Source organism: Poecilia reticulata, chromosome 22 (assembly GCF_904066995.2).
Source record: "Poecilia reticulata chromosome 22, P_reticulata-male-v2, whole genome shotgun sequence".
Taxonomy (NCBI): Eukaryota; Metazoa; Chordata; class Actinopteri; order Cyprinodontiformes; family Poeciliidae; genus Poecilia; species Poecilia reticulata.
The window spans coordinates 26,536,969-26,561,551 of NC_088851.1; the positions used below are offsets into that span (position 1 = coordinate 26,536,969).

At 40.9% G+C, this 24,583-nt stretch overlaps 2 protein-coding genes, 1 long non-coding RNA gene and 1 pseudogene across 6 annotated transcripts in view; 3 read left to right on the top strand and 1 right to left on the bottom strand.

Annotated features, from left to right (window-relative positions):
- LOC108165910 (uncharacterized) overlaps window positions 1-23,514 on the bottom strand; it is a 52,704-nt gene extending 29,190 nt beyond the window's left edge. For all 3 annotated transcript variants that reach the window (XR_014085781.1, XR_014085780.1, XR_014085782.1), the window contains exons 1-3: window positions 23,420-23,514; window positions 21,807-21,862; window positions 9,684-9,768 (exon numbers count right to left, since the gene is read on the bottom strand). This is a non-coding gene — a long non-coding RNA (uncharacterized LOC108165910). The remainder of the gene's footprint in view (window positions 1-9,683; window positions 9,769-21,806; window positions 21,863-23,419) is intronic.
- LOC108165645 (B2 bradykinin receptor-like) lies at window positions 851-5,140 on the top strand. Its single transcript, XM_017303031.2, has 2 exons — window positions 851-992; window positions 2,022-5,140. The coding sequence occupies exons 1-2, from the start codon at window positions 973-975 to the stop codon at window positions 3,028-3,030; spliced, it is 1,029 nt and encodes a 342-aa protein (XP_017158520.2). The 5' UTR covers window positions 851-972; the 3' UTR covers window positions 3,031-5,140.
- gpr65 (G protein-coupled receptor 65) lies at window positions 9,949-12,359 on the top strand. Its single transcript, XM_008401925.3, has one exon. The coding sequence runs from the start codon at window positions 11,034-11,036 to the stop codon at window positions 11,967-11,969; it is 936 nt and encodes a 311-aa protein (XP_008400147.2). The 5' UTR covers window positions 9,949-11,033; the 3' UTR covers window positions 11,970-12,359.
- LOC103459962 (B2 bradykinin receptor pseudogene) lies at window positions 14,028-18,779 on the top strand (annotated as a pseudogene). The gene is made up of 2 exons (XR_014085779.1): window positions 14,028-14,125; window positions 16,002-18,779. The product of XR_014085779.1 is annotated as a B2 bradykinin receptor pseudogene (transcript).
- Window positions 23,515-24,583: the final 1,069 nt, after the last annotated feature.

The following is a 24,583-nucleotide window of genomic DNA, read 5'->3' on the forward strand; positions in this document are numbered from 1 at the left end:
AAGCAGCACTGAGCAATAAAATATCAGGAGTCCAAATGATGGGGCTGTAAAAGTCAAGAGAAGCAGATTCACTGATCAGGGGGAATGTGGCACAGCTGAGGGAAAAACTAAAAACTTTGTTACTGCTGTTCTACGGGAATAAAAAATGTAAAATAGAAAAATATTGTTTTCTCAAAGAGCTAACATGGAAGCAGCTGAACTAAAACTCCCCACAGCGCAGAGTTTAGACAAGATGGAGGCAAAATTATAAAAACTTCAGGAATCCAGAAATGCTACTTTGGGCCACATTACACAACGCAAAAAGAAAATATATTTCAAAAGTCAAATTTGCTCTGCACGGTCCAGGGTTTCTGTCTCAAATGGCTCAAACACAGAAAAGCAAATTAAGGCCAGAATCTAAACAAATAATAAAAAATGATCAAAACCAGAAACTTAAAGTCCAAACGTCTATAGATCATCACACTTAGACTCTAAAACTTTATTACATGAGATTCTTTTTAGATATTTGTGTCTATAATCCTGGTTATAGCATTAATGTTCCCTCATTAATGCTTTAAGAAAGTTGCATAAATTATCGATTCAGAACCAAACAATGTTGGTCACTGAATAATTTATGGGTTTATGGTAAAACACAATTACTTCTAATGTGTAGAAATGAGAGAAACCATCCTAGTCATCCCTCGCCATGTAAAAAGATTAAAGCCGGTTTGTTCGTCGTCGTGACTTTGACAGCTGGGTTTTAATGGAGCAGATCTGGATCACTCTGCAGCAGCAGGAGAACTGGGGAGGGACATCCTGAAGAGTGGGTGGGAACCAAGCAAGTCATCTCATATTTAAAGACGGCTCACATCAGCTCAACCCAGCTTACCCACTTCTGCACACTCCACACACACTCTCACACACACACACACACACAGAGGACACGCAGTGAAGACTTGAGGGGACTTGCTGTTGGCTGCTTTCTTCTGGACAATGGCTCTTTTATCCACCAGGTATGCACAGGCTTTGCTGAGTATTCCTAATTGGGGCATGCCATTAGCAATGCATAGGGAAGAGCAGTGACTGCCTAGCGAACATGCAGTGAACATGCTGCTGACTCTCCACAGGTTACTGACTACATTGCAGTTTTCTTTAGCATTAATGCCCATTTTTTTGCATCAGAACACTTGAATAAAAACTGACGGGCACACTTTGGCATGCCCCAGTTAAATTTCTTCAGGAATTTTCTAGTTAAACATCTAGGATTCAGTAATTGCCACCTACAACTTAACAATATTTACCGTTGTGCAAAGTAATGAGCATTATGACTGCATGCAGAGTGCTGACTGATGCGTTTGAAGCTGAAAAGCAGGTTTTTCGTTCTATCAACTTACAGACCGAGTTTGTCTCAACATGTTTTTTTCAGTTTGAAGGTGAAAAATACAACTGATAAGTTTGGAAATGTTCAACGAGAACATGAGGGATATGCTGAGGTGAAAGTGCAAAGTCCAAAAAGAGCCATAAAATAATTTACTGCAAGTTTAAATTTATTGTGATTATGTGTTGTAACAGTGTGTTTATGTTTTGTTTTTCCGTTTCTTTATGCTGCCAGGCTTGGTCAGGTCTCTCTTGTAAATGATAATTATAATCATAATTATTATTATTACTGAACAGTTCTGTTAATAGCCTCTGCAGACTCTTTTCAGGGCTCACTTAAACTGTTTAGGCCAGCTGGCAATAATTTAAAATCAGTTTTTTAGTTTCTAATAGCTTCATATATAACGTTTAACTCACCTTGCCTGCTCTAATGACTCGTTCACACCAAACGTGTTTTGAGCGTCAGGCGTGTCTGGTTTACATTCAAAGTGTTGGACGCTTTGGACACATCAAACGCTCCAAACGGTTAAAATTGCGCCACAACGGCCCTCGACGCGCCTCCACAGAGACTCTAAATGTAAACCAGACGAGCCTGACGCTGAAAAACGCACTTGATGTGAACGCACCATTAATATTTAGTTTTATTTTGTCTTATTTCTCTGCAGCCTCCCTGATAATTTGACCTCACTGGCTGAAGATGGAAACGAAACACATCTTATTTGCCCACTTGAATCCGTCAACTGGTCCTTCACTTATGTCCCAGTGTACATCCTGTTCATCTCTGTTCTGGGAATAGTTTTCAACATCTTTGTGCTGATGATCTTCATCCTCCATAAGAAGCCCTGCACCGTGGCTGAGATCTACCTGAGCAACCTGGCTGCTGCTGACCTGCTGCTGGTCTCCTTCCTGCCCTTCTGGGCTGTCAGCGCTTGGAATAAGTTTGAGTGGATTTTTGGTCTTGCCATGTGCAAAATGGTCAGCGTGAGCATCCTGATGAACGTCTACTGCAGCATCTACTTCCTGGTTCTGATTAGCATCGATCGCTATTTGGCCGTGGTCCATCCACTGTCCCAGGAAAAAATGCGTCGCCCAAAATTTGCTAAAATTAGTTGCGCTGTGGTTTGGATTCTGGGATTAATTCTTAGTGTTCCAAAATTCATCAACAGAAAATTGGAACCTCACGATAATATTACTTATTGTAGTGAAGCTGATTTAGAGATGACTGAGTGGATGATTTTGGTGTTAGGGTTTTTAATTCCCATTTCCATCATTTTCTTTTGCACTGTGAACATCCTCAAAGCTCTGAGAAACAGATCGATCCAAGGAGTAAATGCAAAGAAAAAGGATCACAAGGCCAACACTTTGGTGCTGGTTGTCCTGCTGGCGTTCCTGATCTGTTGGGTCCCGTACCATCTGCGGAAAGTCCCGACCTGGCTCCACAAAGCCGGAATCCTGACAGACTGTAGGTATAAGAAAATCCAGCACTTCTGTGGGCAGATCTTCACCTACTTGGCGTTCTTCAACAGCGTTCTCAACCCCATTCTCTACGTCATTGTTGGGAAAAACTTCCGGAAAAAAGTTAAGGAACTTTTTCTGCAGTCGAACCACAAACGGAGTTCAACCATGACTCTAAGAAGTTCAAAAACAAAACTATCAATATTACATCCATCCTAGTTCTGACTTAATGCTCATTCAGCTCACTTCCTCTATGAGACGTTTATTATTCAGGTATGTATTTAAGCTATTTTAATGTTTTACCGTAAACATTTGGTGGGTCATTCTGAATTTTTGTTGGTTTCTTTATTGTGAATTGAGTAATTCAAGTACTGCATACAAACCTGATCCAATCTGCTAAGATAGAAAACTTTTTAACCCAATTTGAATAAACGGCTTAATGTGCCGTTTGGCAGATGAACTCAGATCAACTGGAATGGATGAGACTGAACTGAAAGGACTTTTTTTTTGAAAAAGTGCCTCGAGACTACTTTTTTTGTAAGTTGTTCAACGTAAATAAACTGAAATGAATTGAATAAAAAAACAACAGGCAAACAAAAACAGATGCAACAAAAAGCATGAAGAAGAAAAACCTTCAAATGTGTAAAAGCACCGAGGGAGGAGCAGCAGATCAGCTGTCAGAGCAGAAACCATCATACAAATAAGAGGCTGCTCAATAGTGACCAAACCGTTCAGGAATCCCAACAGATCCCAACAGATTCCAATAGATCCTAACAGATCCCAAAAGATTCCAACAGATCCTAACAGATCCCAAACCAATAGATCCCAACAGATCCCAAAAGATTCCAATAGATCCTAACAGATCCCAAAAGATTCCAACAGATCCTAACAGATCCCAAAAGATCCCAACATATTCTAACAGATCCCAAAAGATTCCAACAGATCCCAACAGATCCTCAGATGAAGGATCCCAAAACTTTCCACATTCATTTTGTAAATAAAAACAGCAGAAAGCTAAATGGTTGTAATATTTTATTTTTGACTCTATTGTTCTGGACAGAGGAAGTTTTTTCCAAGTCTAGAAAAACTCTTTCTCTCTAATTAGTCTTATAATTCCTTGTATATATTTAATTTTCACTGCATTGTAATGTTACAATGGAGGTTTGCTGCATTTCCTGTATATTTCTCGTTATATATCGAGTGAAAGGCGAACTATGAAAGACGTGCATGAACTACGCACACTAACGAGGTTAGTGTGTCATCAGCTGGAATGAAGCCTGGGATCCATTCACATCCAGCTCTCTGATTGGACATGGCGTTCATTTCCCACAGGATTCGACTCCAGTTGCAGAAGTCATGCAGACCATCAGAGCTGTCTGGTGATTAACCAGCATCACCACACAGGCTTCATAATTATAGACGTAATGGACTGAAATGAAGTCAATGGAAGCAATCAGTCAAAATGGAGGATTTCTGTGTTTGAAGCTTCTGATGGTTGCTATTCCATGTGTGTTTGTTTTATTAACTGTTTTGTGTATTTTGGATGTTTGTTATGGGATGACTAACTTGTATTATTGAATTCATCCATGTGACATATAGAAATGCTCTGTGGATATTGCTGCACATCTCACGGCAAAACATTTTCTTCTGGTATGCAGGAAGCAGCCAGGAACTGCTTCCTGCAGCCAGGAACTGCTTCCTGCAGCCAGGAACTGCTTCCTGCAGCCAGGAACTGCTTCCTGCAGCCAGGAACTGCTTCCTGCAGCCAGGAACTGCTTCCTGCAGCCAGGAACTGCTTCCTGCAGCCAGGAACTGCTTCCTGCAGCCAGGAACTGCTTCCTGCAGCCAGGAACTGCTCACAGGATGCACAGGTTGCTCTGCAGAATCGCTTTTTTCTCTTAAATTTGATTTCTCTTGATTCCCTGTCATGGCGCTCTCTCTCTCTCTCTCTCTCTCTCTCTCTCTCTCTGTGGGCACTGAAGCGCTTCCCTTTACTGAGAAAGCTTGGTGGAATAACCTTTAAGTAACGAAATGGTTGACATTAACTGCTACAGAAAAAAACGGTCCGTGCAGCTGGTCATGTATTTACTGTCATGTGTTGAATGTCTCTTTGCTGAAGGCAGAATGAAGAATGTAAAATGATCCTGTCTCGACTTTCATCCTTCTGTAAACATTTTCTCTGGTGAAATACAGCAGCTCACCAACAGGAGGCTCCGCCTCTTTAAAAGTGTCAATATTTCTGTTTCTCTGCCTAAAGTGAATTTTTCATACTTCATGTATGTGTTTGATATATAACAAGTTGTAAGACAATAAACCGTCTCTTCATACAGATTTTTCTGATCTTGTATTTATTTGGTTTGTGATTATCAAGAGGTTAAAGGTGAAGCTCAGTGATATAAACTGATAAAGCTGAGAAGAAGGTTTGTGTAAATAACAGGTATGTAATCATAAACTTAATATGGATTAATTACCAAACAATTATACCTGATTTACAACACGTTTCATACAGCTAAGTGCATGAAAAGAGATTTATGGAGGCTGGAAATAAAAACACTGGAAAACTGACCAATCTAAGTAAACAGGCAGAAACACAAAGACATAGTTACAGTCAAAGAATTAAAAAAGAAATTAATTATAAGCAACAAATAGGTGTGGAGAGTCATTTCAGTAAATTAGGATATGGATTCAGATGAAGGAGCTTTTGAAAAAAATTACGTTTTAAAAGTAGTTTTCTGTTGTAATATTCTAATTTTAAAGGTTTTCATTAACTGTAAGCAGGAAGGCTGTTCGTCAGCAGAGCAACGCCTCTGTAAGTTTTGCTCCTCTGGTTTTCAACAGAAGACCTGAAGGTTCTGGAGGCCCAGATCAGAGCTGAGCCTTTCGGGTCGGAGTAATGTGAGCTTTTCTTCAGCATTCCTGCTGCTGAGGCAGCTTTAGTTCCTTCAGAAGGGCCAGAAAGCAGAGCGTTACAGTGATTTATTCTGCTAGTTAAGGATAAAGGAATCAAGGTTGTTTCCCTTCAGATGAGGCTGAACAACAAAGCCAGCGAGGAAAATGTCCGTCTGCAGAGACACTGGTGGTTAATCAAGCGGCAGATATAAGGATCTGTCTGACGGTCGTTCTTTGCCTGATTGTCAACCTCTGTGGTCTTCTCAGGTTTTAATGTTTCCCAGCATTACTTATCCTGTGGTCTCTGTGGCTCCTCCAAGGTTAAACCCGTTATTGGTTCCAACACGTAGCACAGCTCTCTGCTGCCTCCTGTTTCTCATCTTTACAATCTGGACCTCACTTTTTACGTTACATGTCCTCCTGACTGTACGGTGGAGAAGGACGGAGTGATTTATCGGTTTCATTAGCTTACCGTCTCCTCTCTTCAGTCAGAACAATCATTAATACGTTAATTAATACTGTTCTTCCATCTTCACAAAGCCAAGTTTTTTACAGCCTCATCTAAGATAAGATCAGATGGGAACCAAAAACAAGCGAGTCCAAACATGTTCGTCTGCATTTACCGTATTTCAGATTCCATTACGTAATTCTCCAACGTAGTCGTAGTAAACAGGAAGATCAGTTTACATGAGACCGTCTTTAATCTGTCAAAAGAACATTTTGGTTTTGCTCCTCATAAATTCAGCTTAGGTAGAGCAGTGAAACTTACATCAGCATTGGCAAAAAGAGATTTTCAAGTTTTAATGAAACCTCAACAGACTGAATTAGTTTGTTTTACTGCAAAATTCAGGAGGCACAAATTAATTAACTTCTTTCTGTATATATTTCTCTTCCCAACTATAAATTCTTAAACTGGGAGTTTTTGTTTGCTGATCGTCCTTCACTTTATATTTAAGTTTCTGTTTCCTGACCAAGAGCATGTGCTGAGGTTTTACAGTATCAGTGTCTCTGAATAATAATGGATCCCACCCGCTCCGGTACGCTTGGATAAGCGTTGGTTAAATTTGAAGAACACGTCTTGATGGGGTCACAGGAGACAGTCGGACCTTCTGAGCAGCAGATCCAACCCGGTCCTGTACCTCGAGCTCTGTGGGGTTTTCTGTGGAACGTAAATCCAAACTATTGACTGAAAATGTGTCTGTTTGTAAAAACTGTTTTCCTGTGCAGATTTCTGTTTCTGTCACATCTGATTGCTTTTATCATTTTACTGCCACACAAAAATAATTTGAGTAAATATAAAAAGTTGTTTCCATAGAACGATTTCATTTATTTAGGAGGACAGAAAACACACCAGCCCTTCTGAGAAAATATAACTGTCCCGCTCATTAAATAATGAAACATTCACATTTTCATTAACCTGGCCAGATTACTGAGATGTCAAATCAACAAGTCTGAATATCTCATAATCAATAACATTCATCAGAAAATCCTTAAAGAGGTTTATACAAAACAGCTCAACATGAACAACTCTGGCAAATGAATGATGGCTTTGAAGCGGCCTAATCAAAGTCAGGACTTGAATTCAGTGCAGGTGTTGTGAAAGGGCTGTGAACTGGACTTGTAAAACTCTCCAGATCTGAGCGGATCAGTGGATCAGAATGAATCTGTTCAGCTCAGTTCTGATATCAAAAAGCATTTAATCATCTGAAACATTTCTGACAAAATATACAAAAAGAGGCTCAGAACCTTTAAACGGCACTTTATCCTGTTAGTTACATATTTATTGCAGAAGATCAGATTAGAACAAGATTTTTACAAGTGGATCAAATGTTTCCCAGCATCCAGAGTCTGTTTTTAAAAAGATAAAACCTTTCTGTTGATATGATCTACTATTTCCCTCAGGCACATTTAGAAATGCTGTCAGCCCATTTTGACAAAACATCACAGAAGCATTAATAATTTAGATGTTCATGATCTCATCAGCTCACCGTGTCCTTAGCCAATTCTTTTTATTATAGCATATTCCATGAAGTTATCTCCACTGATCAAAACCTTAAATACATATGTTGGTTTTTAGTTATTATTTAATCCGCCGCATTTTGCTTTTTTTCCCCTTAAATTGTAAACTTATAAAACTGAGTTTAATGTGTTTTCTACATCACTTTGAGGAAAATTCACCCGCCTCTGACGCCGGACCGTTTGTGGTTGTTGCCATGGCAACTTTCATATATAACTTTTAGAGCATCGTCACTGAAAGTTTATCGACCTTAGTTTTAATATGCATGTTTCTGTTTACCTTTAAGCTGCTGGTAAACCTGAATGTTCTCCTCTGTTGTGTTTCAAAATGAGATTTTCTACTTTTAATAGAGTCAAAAACAAGAATGGAAAAATAAAACGAGCTTTTCCGTTTCTCATCTGGAAGAACCTGGAAGGTAAAGTATGTAACTGCTTAATTACATTTTTAATTTTCAAATAGTTGCTCAACAGAAGTGGAATAACTGAACATTTACAGGATTATTTAACAGGAGCGTTCTTTTACGTACTTATCTCAGCCAAAATAGAACAAACTGACGTAAAATATTATTTTTATTTTATTAGCTGACAGATTAGACAGATAAATGCGGCGCGGCTCATGCTGTGTGAGAATTTGTCGTTTTCATATGTAATATCGGCTGTTGATAATATTTTGTGTAACTTAGTTCAGCCTAATATCTTCCGTCTCCCTTTAACTTTTTATAAAACATTGCCTGATATGCAGTCATGATGTAGCCAGAGTGAAAACAGAAATGAAGGCAGTCAGTGCTACAGGAAAACAGAGAACATAAATTAAATCAAAGGTGTGATTATTTTTATCCAGTGTGATTCTTTGTTATCTTGGTCAAAAGTTTAACTTTATGTGACTCAGTTCCCAAACTGTGGGGCGCGCCCCCTAGGTGGGGCGCGGTGCCATTGCAGGGGGGGCACAGGGAGCCGTCCTCATGAAAAAAAACAAAAAACAAAACATGAACGCTGTATGCGCTGGGTTTTTACCTTAGAATGGCCAACTCTGTTATTCCTATGTCAATTTGATACAGTAGGGGCTTCCACACTTCCCATATCTGTGTCCTCTGTCACTTTTATCAGCAGTTAAAACTGTTTAATCCGTTGTTAACATGTGGTAACCTGTTTTTCCGAGCCGCCTTTAAACGCAACATGAGCGCTACGACGCTGGGTTTACACCTGTGGCAGTGAAGGAGACCTGCTGCTGCTGTGCAGAGCTACGCAGGTGTGAGTTACAATCATGGCAGCAAACCAGCAAAATGCAAAGAACTTTTCACAGTTTTTCCCCCAAACTAACCGACTGTTGAGTAAAGCTGCTGGATGCAGGTAAAGTTAGCTCAAAGACGACTAGCTAATATCAATACAGCACCTTAAGCTTAACAAGTAGCCTGTAGGTTACCGATGTTGTTGTCTATGTTCAGCTACTACATTCATTTCGCCCCCCCCCCCTCCTTCTTAGAGACAGGGAGTCTCTAAGAAACTTCTCTCTCGCCTCCCCACCCCTCACACACGTCGTTCAACCAGGCAGCCATTTGTAATCCACAGGGGGCCCAGAAAATGTTTGGAAATCGATGGGTGAGCGCAGGAGAAGGAGTTTGGGAACCACTGGATTACAGAAACATCTTCGCTAAGCTGCACACAGGAAAAGCTTTCAGAATAACAAAATCAAACTGCTGCATAATTAAACAACTTGACCACAGGCAGCCATTCTCAGCTATGTGCTAATGGATTCACCCGGATAATGGAAGCAGAACAACGACTGGAACATCGTTTCACTGGCTGGATGTTTAATATCTGTACAGTCTCAACTCCCTCTGGGTCTCTTGCTGCTACGACAAGACTCTAAATTATTCATACCCCTGGCAGGTTTAGGCTGAAAGTGATCTATTGATACGACCAGCAGGAATTAGTCAGATTTTACATGTCTGCCTGGTCCGACTCACCTGATTGGCTACAGTCTGCTTTCCAGAGTCCTGCTGGTCACTTCCTTATTTGAGGAGCAGAGTTGACACAGTTGTGATAAACCATCTGTGAAGGGAGATAAAGATTAGGGTGATGGGAAGGAGGCCTTCAAAACTCACTTGGAACTGAAGATAAATTATAAAAATACCAGCAGAAACATAAAAAAATCACATTTTTTAACAACTGACTATAAACAACTAACAGTCACTTGATTGTGCTATAAAATGTCACCATGTGGCTGGAAAATACATAATGTCACCCCTTTAATAACTGCATTGTTTCCTCTGTGTTATAAACTTGTCCTTACTGTAAAGTCTCATTCTTCTATTTTCTGTTTACCTGTAAACTGCTGCAGATGGACCTGAATGTCCCTCAGTGGGACAATCAGTTTCTATTCTAACATTTAGCTCCTAAACTGTTGCCTGGCTCCAGCCTCACATGACACAAATACATTTCATTTTGCTTCAGAAAGCAAACCGTTGGATTTTTAGCTCCTAGTTCTTATTTTCTGGTAACTACAGCAGGTGAATCACAGAGTTATAGTCACGCAACACTCCTGTTTTGTATAGTTGTCCGCAGTTTCCACTCTTTGCTTATGCAAATAGTTAATCTCTCTCATGTTTCTTTCTTTCTTATCTTCTTTCTAGTTTGAGTTTATCACACTTCCAGAGAATCCAGAAAGCTTTTCCCAGCACTTCTTCCCCCGGCGTCCGCTGGTTCAGTCAATAAGCTCTTCAGCTTCACAACATTATGATTAAAAATGGGAAACAGAAAAAAAATCTGGATGTTTCCTGAAATCTTCATCTTGTAAGCACAAGAAAAGAACAGCAACATCTCCCCTTCACTGTTAACTTTACAAAATGTTACTGGATGAAGGTCTGTGACCTTTTGAACCTTTCAGGAGGAGACCGGTCCGATCTGATAGCACATCACTCGCAGGCATCAAAAACCTGCTGACAGCTTGGAGTCATATGAAAATATCCTACTGGAAAGCTCAAAGTGCAGGTGGTACGTTCTGCTGATATTAGTTTTAACTCGGAAGAAAAACATTGGAGAGACTTTCTATAAACACAGTCATGCAAAACTTCCTCTACGTCCCATGATGACCTGGGAGATAAAACGTTTAGATGAAGCGTCTGATGAGCTGGCTCTACTTTAGAATAACGCTGACCCACTTTAGACCTAAAATCTGTTTCCTTTTTGGTTCTGTTGCCTGGTGAAGCTATTTTAAACCCAAGCTTGTTTGTCCGGTCATCTTATTTGCATGACTGAGCGGATCTGAGACTTTTCCGGACACAGTCCCATTCAGGATCGGACTCTGTGGTGCCAGGATGAATTCCACGCTCATCCTGATCTCCTGCAGCTCCAACTCATCAGTGGAGCAGCACATGTACCCCACCGTCTACTCTTTATTCTTTATCGTGGGGTTTCCAGCCAACTGCCTGTCTCTGTTCGTAGCCTGGAAGCTGGCGCTGCAGGGGAACAACATGGCGGTCTACCTGGTCAGCCTGTGTGTTTCGGACCTGCTCTACACGGTCACTCTGCCTGTTTGGATCGGGATGGCGCAGCGCTGGAACGTCTCTGATCAACTGTGCGGTGTGATGTATCTGATCATGTACAACAGCTTCTACGTGGGCTCGGGTCTGCTCTGCTGCATCTCTGTGGACCGCTACCTGGCCGTGGTCTACCCGCTCCACTTCCACTGGGTCAGAGAGGTCAGGGCCGCAGCTCTGCTGAGCGCTGCCGTCTGGCTCCTGGAGATTTTTCTTCACGTTCTCTTGCTTCACCACATGGGGGCGCTGCAGTCATTCGACTTGTGCCACCAGCCGATGCCCCTGGAACAGAAGGACGCTGACGTTGCCCTGGTTCGCGTGGTGCTCGGCTTCCTGTTTCCTCTGGTCGTCATGACGCTGTGCTTCCAGCAGATCATGCAGTCGCTCAGACAGAGCCCCTCCATCCTGGAGGAAGAGCGGCGGAAAGTCGGGTTGCTGCTGTTGCTGCTGCTGCTCACCTACGTCGCCTCCTTCGTGCCCTACCAGACGGTCATGTTCCTGCGGGTCGTCCTGGAGCCGGGGGCCTGCGGCTGGGCCCGCCGCCTCAGAGACCCGTACCTGGTCACGGTCGCCATGACGACCCTGAACAGCACTGTGGATCCCATCATCTACTGTTTAATCAATGAGAGCGCCAAGAGAGAGATTGGGAGAGCGATGAACAGAGGGAGGAGAAGTTTCATCAAAACAGCGACACGGATCCAAGCAGTTTCCTGAATTCCTCTTCTAACCTGCATCCATATTTAGTTTTATGTCAAATGTACAAAGTTATTTAATTTAGAAAATATAAGCAATGTTTTTTAATTCCACTGTAAATGTTCGATGCATGGACTGAAGTCAACTGAAGGGGGAGATTTTCAGGTTTTTTTATGCCGAGTAAAGGATTAGGCTGTTATCCTGATGTTGCTCAGCTGATAATAAAACACATGTAAGCATCAGCATGTCTCTGTTGCTATGGTAGCCAAAACACACTTTACATCTCCTATGAAATACACTGCTGTTCTCTTCACATTATGTATTGATTTGTATCTCAGGTCCTTTTGGTATGTTTTATTGTTTAATCTTTGATACTGTGTCTCTTAGTTTTTATACTTGCTGTAACATCAATTGCCCAAATACAAATAAATCTGAATCTGAATCCCAAGAATGGATGGATGGACCTGTACACGTTATAAAGAAAGAGTAAGAAATATGTGCCTGGGTATTATACGCAATAGGAAAATAGATTAGGTCGTAAATCAGATTTCACACATTAAGTACTCTACTGTCCCTCTTCTGGAAATAATGGATTTAAATGAAGATAATGGAAGCAATATAACATTATCTTGTTAAAATACAAACGAGATCCAAGTAGACTTTGTTTTTCTGTCATTACATCCAATCAACTGTTTATAATGGCTGATTGGTTTACTTCTGTTTACATGCTTGCCTGTCATAAACACTGAAGACTCTTTATGAAGTCATTTCAGGAAATCTAATCAGAAAATGAGACGTCTTTAGATCATAACGTCTTTACAAAGTGTTTGATCGTTCAGACTTGACTGTACTTTTGTAAACATGCATGCTCAGGATATTCATTATGACACAATTTCTTCACTTTCACTCAATAAAAACAAAATTGAGTTGTGCAAAAATATTATTGATGCTCTGGGGAGTTTTGTGTGTTCTGCACATTCCAGTCTTCAGTCAGCCAGTGAATATTGACTCAGGGTGAAGCCACTGTCCAGTTCCTTTGTCAACACAGACTGCTCAGCTGTCAATGTGTGTTACACTGTACCGTGTAAACCCAGTACAGTGTTGAGCCATTTTTATCTTTTAACCTTCTTTCAATTAACTTTTTACACAAAATAGCTGAGCACAGAAATTCTTTAATCGAGATGTGATAAAGTCAGACCAAAAAGAGTTCAAGTCAAGCCTTTGAACTTCACATTACTTTTCGAGGGTTTTGTTTTTCATATTCCTGTAAAACTTCCTGGTCATTGACATGGCCTTTGGACAGTCTGTGGCATCAGACTCAGTTTCTGTGAGAAAGGTTGTCCTATTTGGCTGCACAGTGGCGCAGTTGGTAGAGCTGTTGCCTTGCAGCAAGAAGGTTCTGGGTTCGATTCCCGGCCCCGGTCTTTCTGCATGGAGTTTGCATGTTCTCCCTGTGCATGCGTGGGTTTTCTCCGGGTACTCTGGTTTCCTCCCACGGTCCAAAAACATGACTGTCAGGTTAATTGGCCTCTCCAAATTGCCCCTAGGTGTGAGTGTGTGTGTGCATGGTTGTTTGTCCTGTGTGTCTCTGTGTTGCCCTGCGACAGACTGGCGACCTGTCCAGGGTGACCCCGCCTCTCGCCCGGAACGTTAGCTGGAGAGGAACCAGCACCCCTTCCGGCCCCACTAAGGGACAAGGGTGCAAGAAAATGGATGGATGGATGGAGGTTGTCCTGTTTGCTCTATGATCCCTCTCAATTCTCTTCCTGGTAAACACGACTTTTCTTTTTAAGTTTGATCATCACAGTTGGTTGCAAAGGAGTATATGTTTTCATGAGTATAATCCCACATTCTTAAGTAATCTGTTTAACCCACAAATTCATTTCCTGACAGATGTAGCACCATCGACAGTGACATAAACAGGCTCGCCAACTGTAGAACATGCCAAGACGTATTGTTACAAGAAATAAACACTACAGCCCACATTCAATGGACTGGTGGAAAAAAGGCAGTCATTATCCAGTAGGAGGAGAGGGGTGGGAATGAAGCAAATGTTAACATCAGATGTCTGCTCAGCATCAGATGCTTTCTTACACAAGCAAATCTTTGTCAAACAGTAGTTAGAAGCATCGGCGCTGCAGGAGGGTTGCTTCTTTTTTCATTGGGAGAAATTGAAGGTATGCAACAAATTTATACTTTCTATTTTTTGCTTTAATTCATGAATTTTAAACATTTTGCAACATTTACTGCTTTACAAAGCATGCGATTAATTTTGACTTCTTCAGCATGTCAGTCTGCACCTACTAATGTATTTATGTCAGAATACAGTCGACTGTTACAGTGCAGTACTAAAGGCTTAAACCACATACTGCCGTATCTTGGGTTGTTTTGGGCTTTTCTGGTTTTGTTCATTTGTTTTATGTTTGCCTGAGTTATTCTTATTTTGATTAGGTCAGCCTTGCTTCTGTTTCACTTTAGTTCAGTCAGCTCTTTGTTAGTTAGATTTGGTTTATTTCCAGAGTCTAATTAGTTTTTGTCCCAGTTAGTTTTGTTTTCCCTGGTCCCTTGTCGGGGTTTACCCCCCCTGTGCCATCTCTCTCCTCCTCCGCCTGCTTTCTGCTCACCCCTCACAGCTGAACCTTGTTTTCTAATTAGTACCGGCCCACTGTTCCAGAGTCCAAACTCCCTGAATTTAACCACGTCTCTTTCATTCACTGGATCCTCCCGTTATATTCCATGTTCTCTGTCCCTATTTTTCCTGCTCTTGGTCCTTATGATGTCATTGTTTTGTTGTTTTTTTATTAAACTTCCACCAACTACTCACAGCTTCAAGCTGTCTGCGTTTGGGTTCAATCAACACCAAACATGATTGAAGGACCAATCAGACTTGCTTCTTGCTGCAGAACTAGAGCAAATAAGAGAGTGCAAGTCCTTCAGTGAGAAGTCTGGCCAAGCCTTGCTCACCATGGTGGCGCGTTGAAGTGGCGTCGGTTAATATGCTGCAGAAATGAGTTCCTCAGCTGTGGGTTGTCTCCAGGTCCTGAGCTTGTTGTGGGTTTCAGTCGGCCGAGCTGCCACCACCTAGTCGTCCCCCATCAAGATCCTTTAGTTTCCAGCCTCCAGAGAGTCAGCGGCTCTGCTGCCAGTGACGAGCCTCCAGATCATGGACGCCTTCATTGCAGACAGTCACTCTCTAGATTTTCTTGTTGGCCTTCTCTGAACCACTTCATGGTTAAAATCTTGTTTGTAACTTGTGACTCCATTAGTCTACCTCTTGGTCATCCTCCATGAACATTTGTTTGTATTTTGTTTTGTTTCTGGTCCTCCTTCTCAGGTCCAACCTGGCCTGATTTGTTTTCTGTTTCTGGTCTTAAACCAGGTCTGGTATCTACCTTGGGAGGGGGGTGATGTCAGGATCTTTGTTTTTTCAGGGGGTTGTAGTTTTATTCTGTGACTAAATCAGCCTAGCTTTTGTTTTGCCTTAGTTCAGTTCAGTCTTGGTTATTTTAGATTAGGTTTGTAATTTATTTCCTGTGCTCAGTTTTTGTCAGTTACATTTGTCTTCCTTGCTTCCTTTTTTTCTCTACAAAAACACCAAAAAGGAGAGGGTGAGACTGTCATTAAACGCTTATGCAGACTGGAGATCAAAATATTTTCATCATCCACTCATTGATGGTTTATGTACACATTTATCTGTTGAGTCAGCAGCCCATCACAGGACAAACAACCATGCACACACTTCCTCCTCGGGGAAAACTAGAGAGACTCCTCTTGCACTGGGACCTCGAGCTCAGATTCAAACCGCAGACCTTCTTGCTGCAAGGCATTAGTGCTGTCCACTGCTACACCCACTAGCAACTTAAAGATTTTAAAGGTTGGGGAAGTGTTCTTTTGTTTATTGGATGAACTTTTGGCTAAATGGGAACATATTTTCACCAGTTAAGCATTTTATTATTCATTATATTATTTACATCACAGTTGTTTTTATAAAGTCTAAATCGAACTTCACATTGTTTGATGTTTTCTTTTCCTCTTGCTTGCATCTTTCTTCAGAACGGTGGCTAACATCAGCTCCATGGCTGAAGGACCAAACCAGACAAATTCTAGTTGCTCACTTGAATCCGTCAACTGGTCCTTCACTTATGTCCCAGTGTACATCCTGTTCATCTCTGTTCTGGGAATAGTTTTCAACATCTTTGTGCTGATGATCTTCATCCTCCATAAGAAGCCCTGCACCGTGGCTGAGATCTACCTGAGCAACCTGGCTGCTGCTGACCTGCTGCTGGTCTCCTTCCTGCCCTTCTGGGCTGTCAGCGCTTGGAATAAGTTTGACTGGATTTTTGGTCTTGCCATGTGCAAAATGGTCAACGTGAGCATCCTGATGAACGTCTACTGCAGCATCTACTTCCTGGTTCTGATTAGCATCGATCGCTATTTGGCCGTGGTCCATCCACTGTCCCAGGAAAAAATGCGTCGCCCAAAATTTGCTAAAATTAGTTGCGCTGTGGTTTGGATTCTGGGATTAATTCTCAGTGTTCCAAAATTCATCAACAGAAAATTGGTACCTCACAATAATATTACTTCTTGTCATGAAGCTGATCCAACTATATTAAAGACGACTGAGTGGATGATTTTGGTGTTAGGGTTTTTAATTCCCATTTCCATCATTTTCTTTTGCACTGTGAACATCCTCAAAGCTCTGAGAAACAGATCGATCCAAAGAGTAAAGACGAGGAAAAAGGATCACAAGGCCAACACTTTGGTGCTGGTCGTCCTGCTGGCGTTCCTGATCTGTTGGGTCCCGTACCATCTGCGGGAAGTCCCGACCTGGCTCCACAAGGCCGGCATCCTGACAGACTGTAGGTATGAGAAAATCCTGTACTATAGTGGGCAGATCTTCACCTACTTGGCGTTCTTCAACAGCGTTCTCAACCCCATTCTCTACGTCATTGTCGGACGAAACTTCAGAGACAAACTGAAGGAACTCTTCAAGCAGTGGGACCAAAAACGCAGTGCGACCATTAGCCAAAGAACTACAAGTACAAGGTTTCTACAAAGTGTTAAGTCCCAAAAGAATATTATCAACTAGAATATGAGTTCACTTTTTTTCGCCTCCATTTATTCAGAGGCAACTAAAAAATAAACTTGTTAGCTGGAGGAATGAATACCAATTGTAATCGGTGGTCTAATGTCCAGCGCACACGACACGAGTTGTCGGCCCATTTTCAAAACCTGAGAGACACATTAGCCGACAGGTATAACGGTTGGATCGGGTCCGTCGTGCCGTGTGGTGTCCAGCCACAAGGGCACTAAATGATGGCTACAAGTCCAGTTAATGAATTTTAAAACCAGGCATTAATCAATGCTTTACTAGAATCTACCTGTGATCATCTATGGCAGGAAATTGCATGCATTATTACGCAATTTCCATTAAATCAGTGTCAGAAGGTCTTGAAACAATATCATCGTTTATCGCAATAATTTTTTAGACAATTAATCGGCCAGCAAAATGTGTTATTGTGACAGGCCTATCAGGCCAGTTTCAGAGTTATCTTTATGAGCTGATGTACAGACAGTGAGACCATAAGGCCAACAGTTCTGCAGAGAAATTAAAGGAAAATATTACGTTGTTTCTGTAAAAGCTTTAACTTCTAAAAGCCAAGGTATACTTATTCATATTTTTGTGCAACAAAAAATGTAAGGAGGATGTTATGAATATATCAGTCTTGGAGTCCAGCTAAAACAAAGGGTGTGATTATTTACCAGTTCAGTTCTTTGTTTTTCTTTATTCTGGTTATTTGTTAACACGTCTTTGCATGAAGTGAGATAGAAAAACATTTATTCTACCACACCCAGTTTTATGTTATTTTAAAGTGCTTTCAGAATAATTCCATAACAACTCTGCTACATAATTAAACAGCATGACCTCATGTTGTATATCACTGAAATAATGAAATAATGGACTGAATCAGGATAATGGAAGCAATCTATAGACGGAAGCAGACTTTGGATTGCATTGTGAAGGCTCCGTATGTTCTGCTCTGTTGCAGTTTCTTGTCATGTAGCTTCAGAAAATATAAACTTGTAATCCAAGACTTATTAACTTTATCTCCATGCAATGTGCCAACATTAGTCCAGCTATCTCAGAAAACTCAGTATTTATTATGCTGATGTATTTAAATGTCTGCCAAGCGGTTTTTCAGTCTCAACTTTCTGCAGTTTGACTCAGTCACGCTGCTGGAGAGCAACACCTTGGCAAGGATGGGTGCAAACAGCTAATTCTCACATTTAGCTCGACCATTGATGAGTGTCTGTTCAACAGCGTTATTATGGTTCTGGAAGCATTGCTCTTTGTTTTGGTTTAAGACAGGAATGCCCAAGTTCAGTCCAGGAGAGCCTCACTCCTGCAGCGTTTAGACACGTCCATACTCCAACACGTCCGGATCAAAAAGTGTCTACCAGACCAGACAGGAAGGACTGATGGAGGAGTTCAGCCATTTGATTCAGGCCTGTTGGATGAGAGGTGCATCTAGAAGTTTCAGCATAGAAGCATCTTATCTGATGATTTTGTTAATCTGATGTTCATGGTATATTTTCGTTGTAATGCTTAATCCAAATGAACTAGTGTGAGCTCCACGCCAGACGTCTGTGGTCCTAAAGATCCAGACAGAAACGCATCAATCAGTCTCATGTGTTTGACTCTTTGTGCTTCGTATTAAAATTATGTTCATTCTGCCTGCCAGACATTTACTCTCAACTTTTACTCTGACCTGTTTGAGTGTCTTATACTGTAAGCCCTCATATCATGTGCATGTTATTAATAAACCTGACTTTCACCTTAACAGTGCCTGGGTAAGATTTTTCCATAACACTAGACTTAACCAGCTCTGCTCTAAGGGGTTGTGATGTGATGTTCTTCACCGATACAGACGTCTTTCACAAGTTCATTAAAATTTTCAGACACTGTTAATTCTGATTAAATATGCAAGCAGGTCTGATTATTGCAAATACGATTAATAAATAGTATCGCTCTGTTAACTGAAGGATCTCAAAAAGCAACACATCATCTAAAAGAAACAAACAATAATAGACAAAACAAAGTAATTGGCATCTATCAGGCTGGAAAGGGTTACAAAAGTCTTTCTAAGAATTCAGGACTCCAGAGTGAGAGTCATCATCCACACATGGAGGAAACATGGATCAGTGGAGAACCATCCGAGGAGGCGCTGGTCAACCACCAGTACCACATATAAACAGGTCTCATTGCCTCAGTAAAGGTCAGCGTTCATAAATCAACAATAAGGTGCTTCCTCCTCATGCCTGAGAACCAACGGCACCCTCTCCTCAGTCAGGCCTTCAGTATGTTGTCTGGTACTCAGTTCGACTGGGAAATAAAACTTCAGCATCTGCTCCACCTCCAGCTGCTGTGGTTCTCTCTCTCCCTGCTCTGAGTCAAACCAACCTGTTCCCCCCCTGGCCTGTGGGGGCGCTGCATCTAGAACCACTGAAGGAAACGACACAGAAACCTCTGAAGACACTGAGAGCAACTTCCTTCTTCACCACATGGAAACAGAAATGGAGGTGTCAGATTTTAACGGTTGGAGGATTTCTCTTTAGTCTTTGGCAAAAGACCACAAGATAGCGCTAGACTAGCATATCTACTTTGGTAGCATTTACCCAGAATGCCTTGTGCTGTAGTCCAATTCCTGCTTTTGAAGCAGTCTCCGTTCCGCTTGGTGTTCACTTTTGCATTGGAACTGCACCAGAGTTCACTTTTTTGGTCTGCATCAGAGTTTGATTACACACTCACACTTCCCCAAACAAACCGCACTTTCAGGAAAACGGACTAGAGTTAGATTAAAGGAGACTTAACAGGCCTGGTGGGAATTAACCATTATTCTCTGGTGATGGCACTAGCACATTAACAGAAATACTTGTATTGTTGACGCTATTCTTTTGCTACGTAACTTATAATAAAAAAAACATCTTATTTCTTTACAGCAGACATGAAGGGTGCTTTTTCAAATAAGCAAATCTATTTCAGAGTCCTCCTGGGCCTCCATCCTGACTCTGTGAGCTAAACATTTCCTCATCCAATCCAAAGTGGAGCATAGAGTTCACATCTCTGAACTCAAACTATCCTGTGTCTTGATGTCAGCCTCTACTGTGTGAGATACAAATATACTGAATTGTTTCTCAGTCGCATGCTTTGGTTTTGCTCATATCTGAATAAATAGTATGGAAATTGTTCAGATTTTATCATGTTTGTTGGAAACACTCCTGAGCCACTGATTGCCCTGCAGCTGAATCAGAGGGAGTGGTGACTAAATAAAAACAAACAGCATGTTCTGCCTTTCCTCCTGGCCAGATGAGCCGTTCTGCTCAGGTGGAGGGAAGCGTCTCCACCTCCTCTGTGGTGGCTGACATCATGATGTTTATGACCCGACAAAATCAGATTCTCACTCTAACAGAAACAGGGTCAATTTGGGGAAATTTCCTGAAACCATTCTAGTCTCTGACAAAACTCTTTACTTGGGGTAATGCAGTTTGTTAGCTAGTTTGTAGTAACACTATTTTATTCTTGGCAGTGAAGGGGAGAGATTATATATATATATATATATATATATATATATATATACTGTATGTATGTATATATTTCAAAAAGCTCTGATCATTTATGGACTTTATTTAGAAATGTGGACTGTGGATGCTAACATTAGCATCTGTGCTGCTGCTACATGTTTAGCATTGAGATGCAAATTTAGGCTTGAATATCTTCACTGAGAGGCTAACTCCTTTTAGCTTCACTTTAACACAACAATAGTCTTTTTGATCAGATAGATTTAGGAGTAGAAATTAACCCCCAGTGAGTTTGGTGTCGTTAGCGGATGTTGCTTGTGCGTCAGATTTATGGGTGTACCAGAAACGTGCAAATAAAAAGTTCCAGCAAGAATCTTTTTAAAGAAATAAAATGCGAGTAACTGCATCAAAGTTTCAAGGTGATAAAATCTGTATTATTTATCGAAATTAATGCGTTAAAGTCGCAGCCGTAGTCTTCACTAATGTTAACATGCAGATGTTTCATTGTCAGTTTTGTTGACTTTTCCTTTTGTTTTCTGCAAAAAAAAAACAAAAAAAAATTGTAATAAAAACAAATAGACTTTTTGTAAATCTTTTGTAAGTGCATATGTTTTGATTATTTGAAAGATTGAAGTCTGTCTAAAAAGCAAAAATAGGGAACAAATATTTTACAGTTCTATAACAATGTGAAGACAAAGAGCAGGTCCTGTTCTGGTGACTGAGAAACACCTCGTTACCCTGATGGAGCTGGCACACCTTAACGTGGCATGTTCAGGTTAAGTCATTACTTTTATACTTTTTATATCAAAATGGTTTGTTGCATGATCTTTTTTAACCCAAATAAGACAGTCATTTTCTCTTAAGGATATTTCTTTATTTGTTTTTGCAAATTAAGCAACACATCTTCCAAGAGTTTTTATTAGTTTAGTGGGAATATTTGATCTTTCCTCTTTCCCAGCACTTGAAATATGACACAAATGATCTCAAGAGAATAATTCCTGAAATAAATCTGCACATATTGTGATTTGTTCACATTGCATGCTGTGCAGGGAGGAATCATGAGTCTTTATTTGGTGACCCGTTACTGAACTGGCAGCCCATCAGCTCCTAAATGTCAACATATTGTGGCAGAACTGTAAACAGCTGCATGCGTGTTATCCGGACAATGTCACTTTCACTGCAGGGAAACAAGCCTCAGCAGCACTAAGGCATTTATATATATATATAAATATATATATATATGCTCTGACACTTAATAAGCAAAGTAAGTCATGTTACCTGGCAACCTTGGATGTGCTGAGGGTAATGTGGTTTTTTGTCCTCAACGTTTGACGCTGTGATACAGAAAAGACGAAACACACGTTGAACTTCCATTAACATCCAACAGGAAAGTTTATCCTTCTTCTCTATAATGAACATTCTCCATATTTAGTACTTCATATCAAATAATTTCGTTTTTTCAAACCTTTTGTATTTTTAACAATCAAAATAAAAGTACCGTATTTTCCGCACTATAAGACACACCGGATTATAAGGCGCACCTTCAATGAATGTAAAACTTTTTTCATATATACGGGCACCGCATTATAAGATGCATAGAATATATGCTACAGTAGAGGCTGGAGTTACGTTATGCATCCACTAGATGGAGCTGCGCTACAGGGAATGTCAATAAAACAGTCCAACTCCGGTCGGTGAGGAGAGCCTTCCACGACTGGGCCGGGGCGTGGCCGGACGATGGTCACCCTTCTCGGTTTGTGCACAGCATGTTCGTGGAGAACATGCTTCGTTCTCCACGAACATGCTAAATGAACGACAGACAACCCGATTCTAGACCTGGGGGGGGCAATCCTGGTCCTGGATGGTCGGTGTCCTGCAGCTCTTAGATGTCTCCCTGGTCCAACACACTTGAATCCAACAGCTGAATCACCTCCTCAGCGCAGGCAGGTTCTCCAGAGTCCTGCTAACAACCTCATTATTTGACTCAGGAATGTTTTAGTAGAGACACATCTAAAAGTTGCAGGAAACCGGCCCTGGAGGCCTGGAGTTGCCCACCCCTGTTCTAGACGGTCGGTAGGTAGATGGGTCAATCAAACTTTATTAATAGATTACAAACCAGCGTTCTGACAGCTATCCCAGCATGCACCACAAGCTCCTTCTTCTACGGGCGAAAATGAAGTCGGCGGCTGCTTACAGTAGCTGCTAGACCTGTTGTGGCTCAATAATGGTCCATATATAAGGCGCACCGGGTTATAAGGCGCACTGTCGGCTTTTGAGGAAATTGAAGGATTTAGATGCGCCTTGTAGTGCGGAAATACGGTATATGAATTTGCTTTTAACTATTTTAATAGCGTTCACAACTTTTATTCTGCACAAATAAAATATACTTTAATATTTAAACATCTTAGCTTTTAACTGTATTGTTTTACAGAATAATAGTACTTTATCTGCTACACAAAAACTACAAAACTGCTCCTTCAGTGCTGCATCTCTTTACTGAGCTTTACACATAAACAGTCATTAGTTACTCACCGAATGTCGTAACAATATGGTTTCTGCTTTTGCAATAACCACAAACAAAACTCCATTTTACAAATAAAGAGAATAAAATAGCATACTTTATTTGAAAATCGTTTCGAAATGTGCAAAATGCAACCAGTTCAAAGTGAATTCAGCAGTCCTTCAAGCTGTTTCTCAGCTAGCTCAACACACCGTATTTTCCGCAGTTCGCTAGCATTAGCATAAATTAGCCTCCAGAATTATGTCGCGTTTTCTACATAATAGTCATCACAAACTGCATAACGTGACTCACTAGTTGACTTCCGATTCAATAACCTCTTCAATTCCTAAAGGTAATCAATATTTATGCATCAAAATACATTTTTACTGACCTGTTATACAGAAAAATGAGATACACGTTGAGCTTCCGCATTTAACTGGAAGGTTTATTCTTCTTCTGTGTGCCCAACCTTCTCTATGCCACCAATGCGACAGACGCCCCTAGCGGTTGTATGTGGAATCGCGCTGAATAGCTGAAATGGCACTGAAAAAAGTGGCTTTTGGACGGATAAGAAATGATTTTTTATCAGTTTGATAAACACCACTTGGGATTTGATCTGATACTAAAACCAGAAGACAGCTCACGTCATAAAGTATGACTCCATTTATTGAGGTGATAAATGGAGTTAGATATAAATAGTGACCCGGGGTTAGCAGCTAATCACAGCAGATAATGAAGGTTTATCTGAAGATACAAGTTGTTCAGTAATCTGATTAATCTGGACCTGAAACTTTTCATCTTTTTGTCTGAAAATAATAACAGCAGGGTGAGATTGTTTTAATGGGTTTATTCTATTTTTCAGAAGATGAGCCTGATATGTGCTGTCTACATTAGAAAGCTCTTATTGTCGTCATCTCTGCCTGGTTCCAAACTTAGAAAGGTCAAACATCTTGGTTACTAATAAAAGTGATTTTTTTTTACTAAGTTTAGCTGAAGTTGTTATTAAAGCAACCTAGACTTCCTGAACAGAACCAGGCTGATGTCCTCCATGCTACGCTGCACTGAAGCAGTGATTCATGCAAAAGGAGCCCAGACCCAGTAAAGTGCAACACAGACAGGCACACATTTTTGTGTTAAATATCCTTTAATGGTGTTATATAACATTCTAATCTTCTCATTGTTTTTATTTCATTTCATTTTGGAGTGGACGACCTAAAGGCTCTGCATGCATGCTCTCCCGCTTCGCCACACGGGGGCGCTGTTATCCTTCACATAATGTAATCAGCCCAGGTTCATCCTTCATCAAACAGCAACACTGAAGAACAACCAGAGTCCTGCAACATGTTTCAGACACTTCCATGTTTCTAATGAGGCTTTTACCAACTGACTTTAAAAAACTAAACTAAACTCTGTGGAGGACAGAAAATTACATCAGAATTATGTTTTAAACGTGCTGAAGGTAAATAAGCTTTTATTTTAAACAGGAACACGTAGAGCTGATAAGTGCACTATGGAGATGGCAATAATGACCATCAGGCAGTCATCACCATCACCA

What these genes read in the sequence shown, in the direction of transcription:
- gpr65 (XM_008401925.3), top strand. Translation starts at nt 11,034, where the DNA reads ATGAATTCCACGCTCATCCTGATCTCCTGCAGCTCCAACTCATCAGTG.
- LOC108165645 (XM_017303031.2), top strand. Translation starts at nt 973, where the DNA reads ATGGCTCTTTTATCCACCAG. An exon ending in ATGGCTCTTTTATCCACCAG is followed by an intron (nt 993 to 2,021) that starts GTATGCACAGGC and finishes ATTTCTCTGCAG; the next exon opens with CCTCCCTGATAATTTGACCT.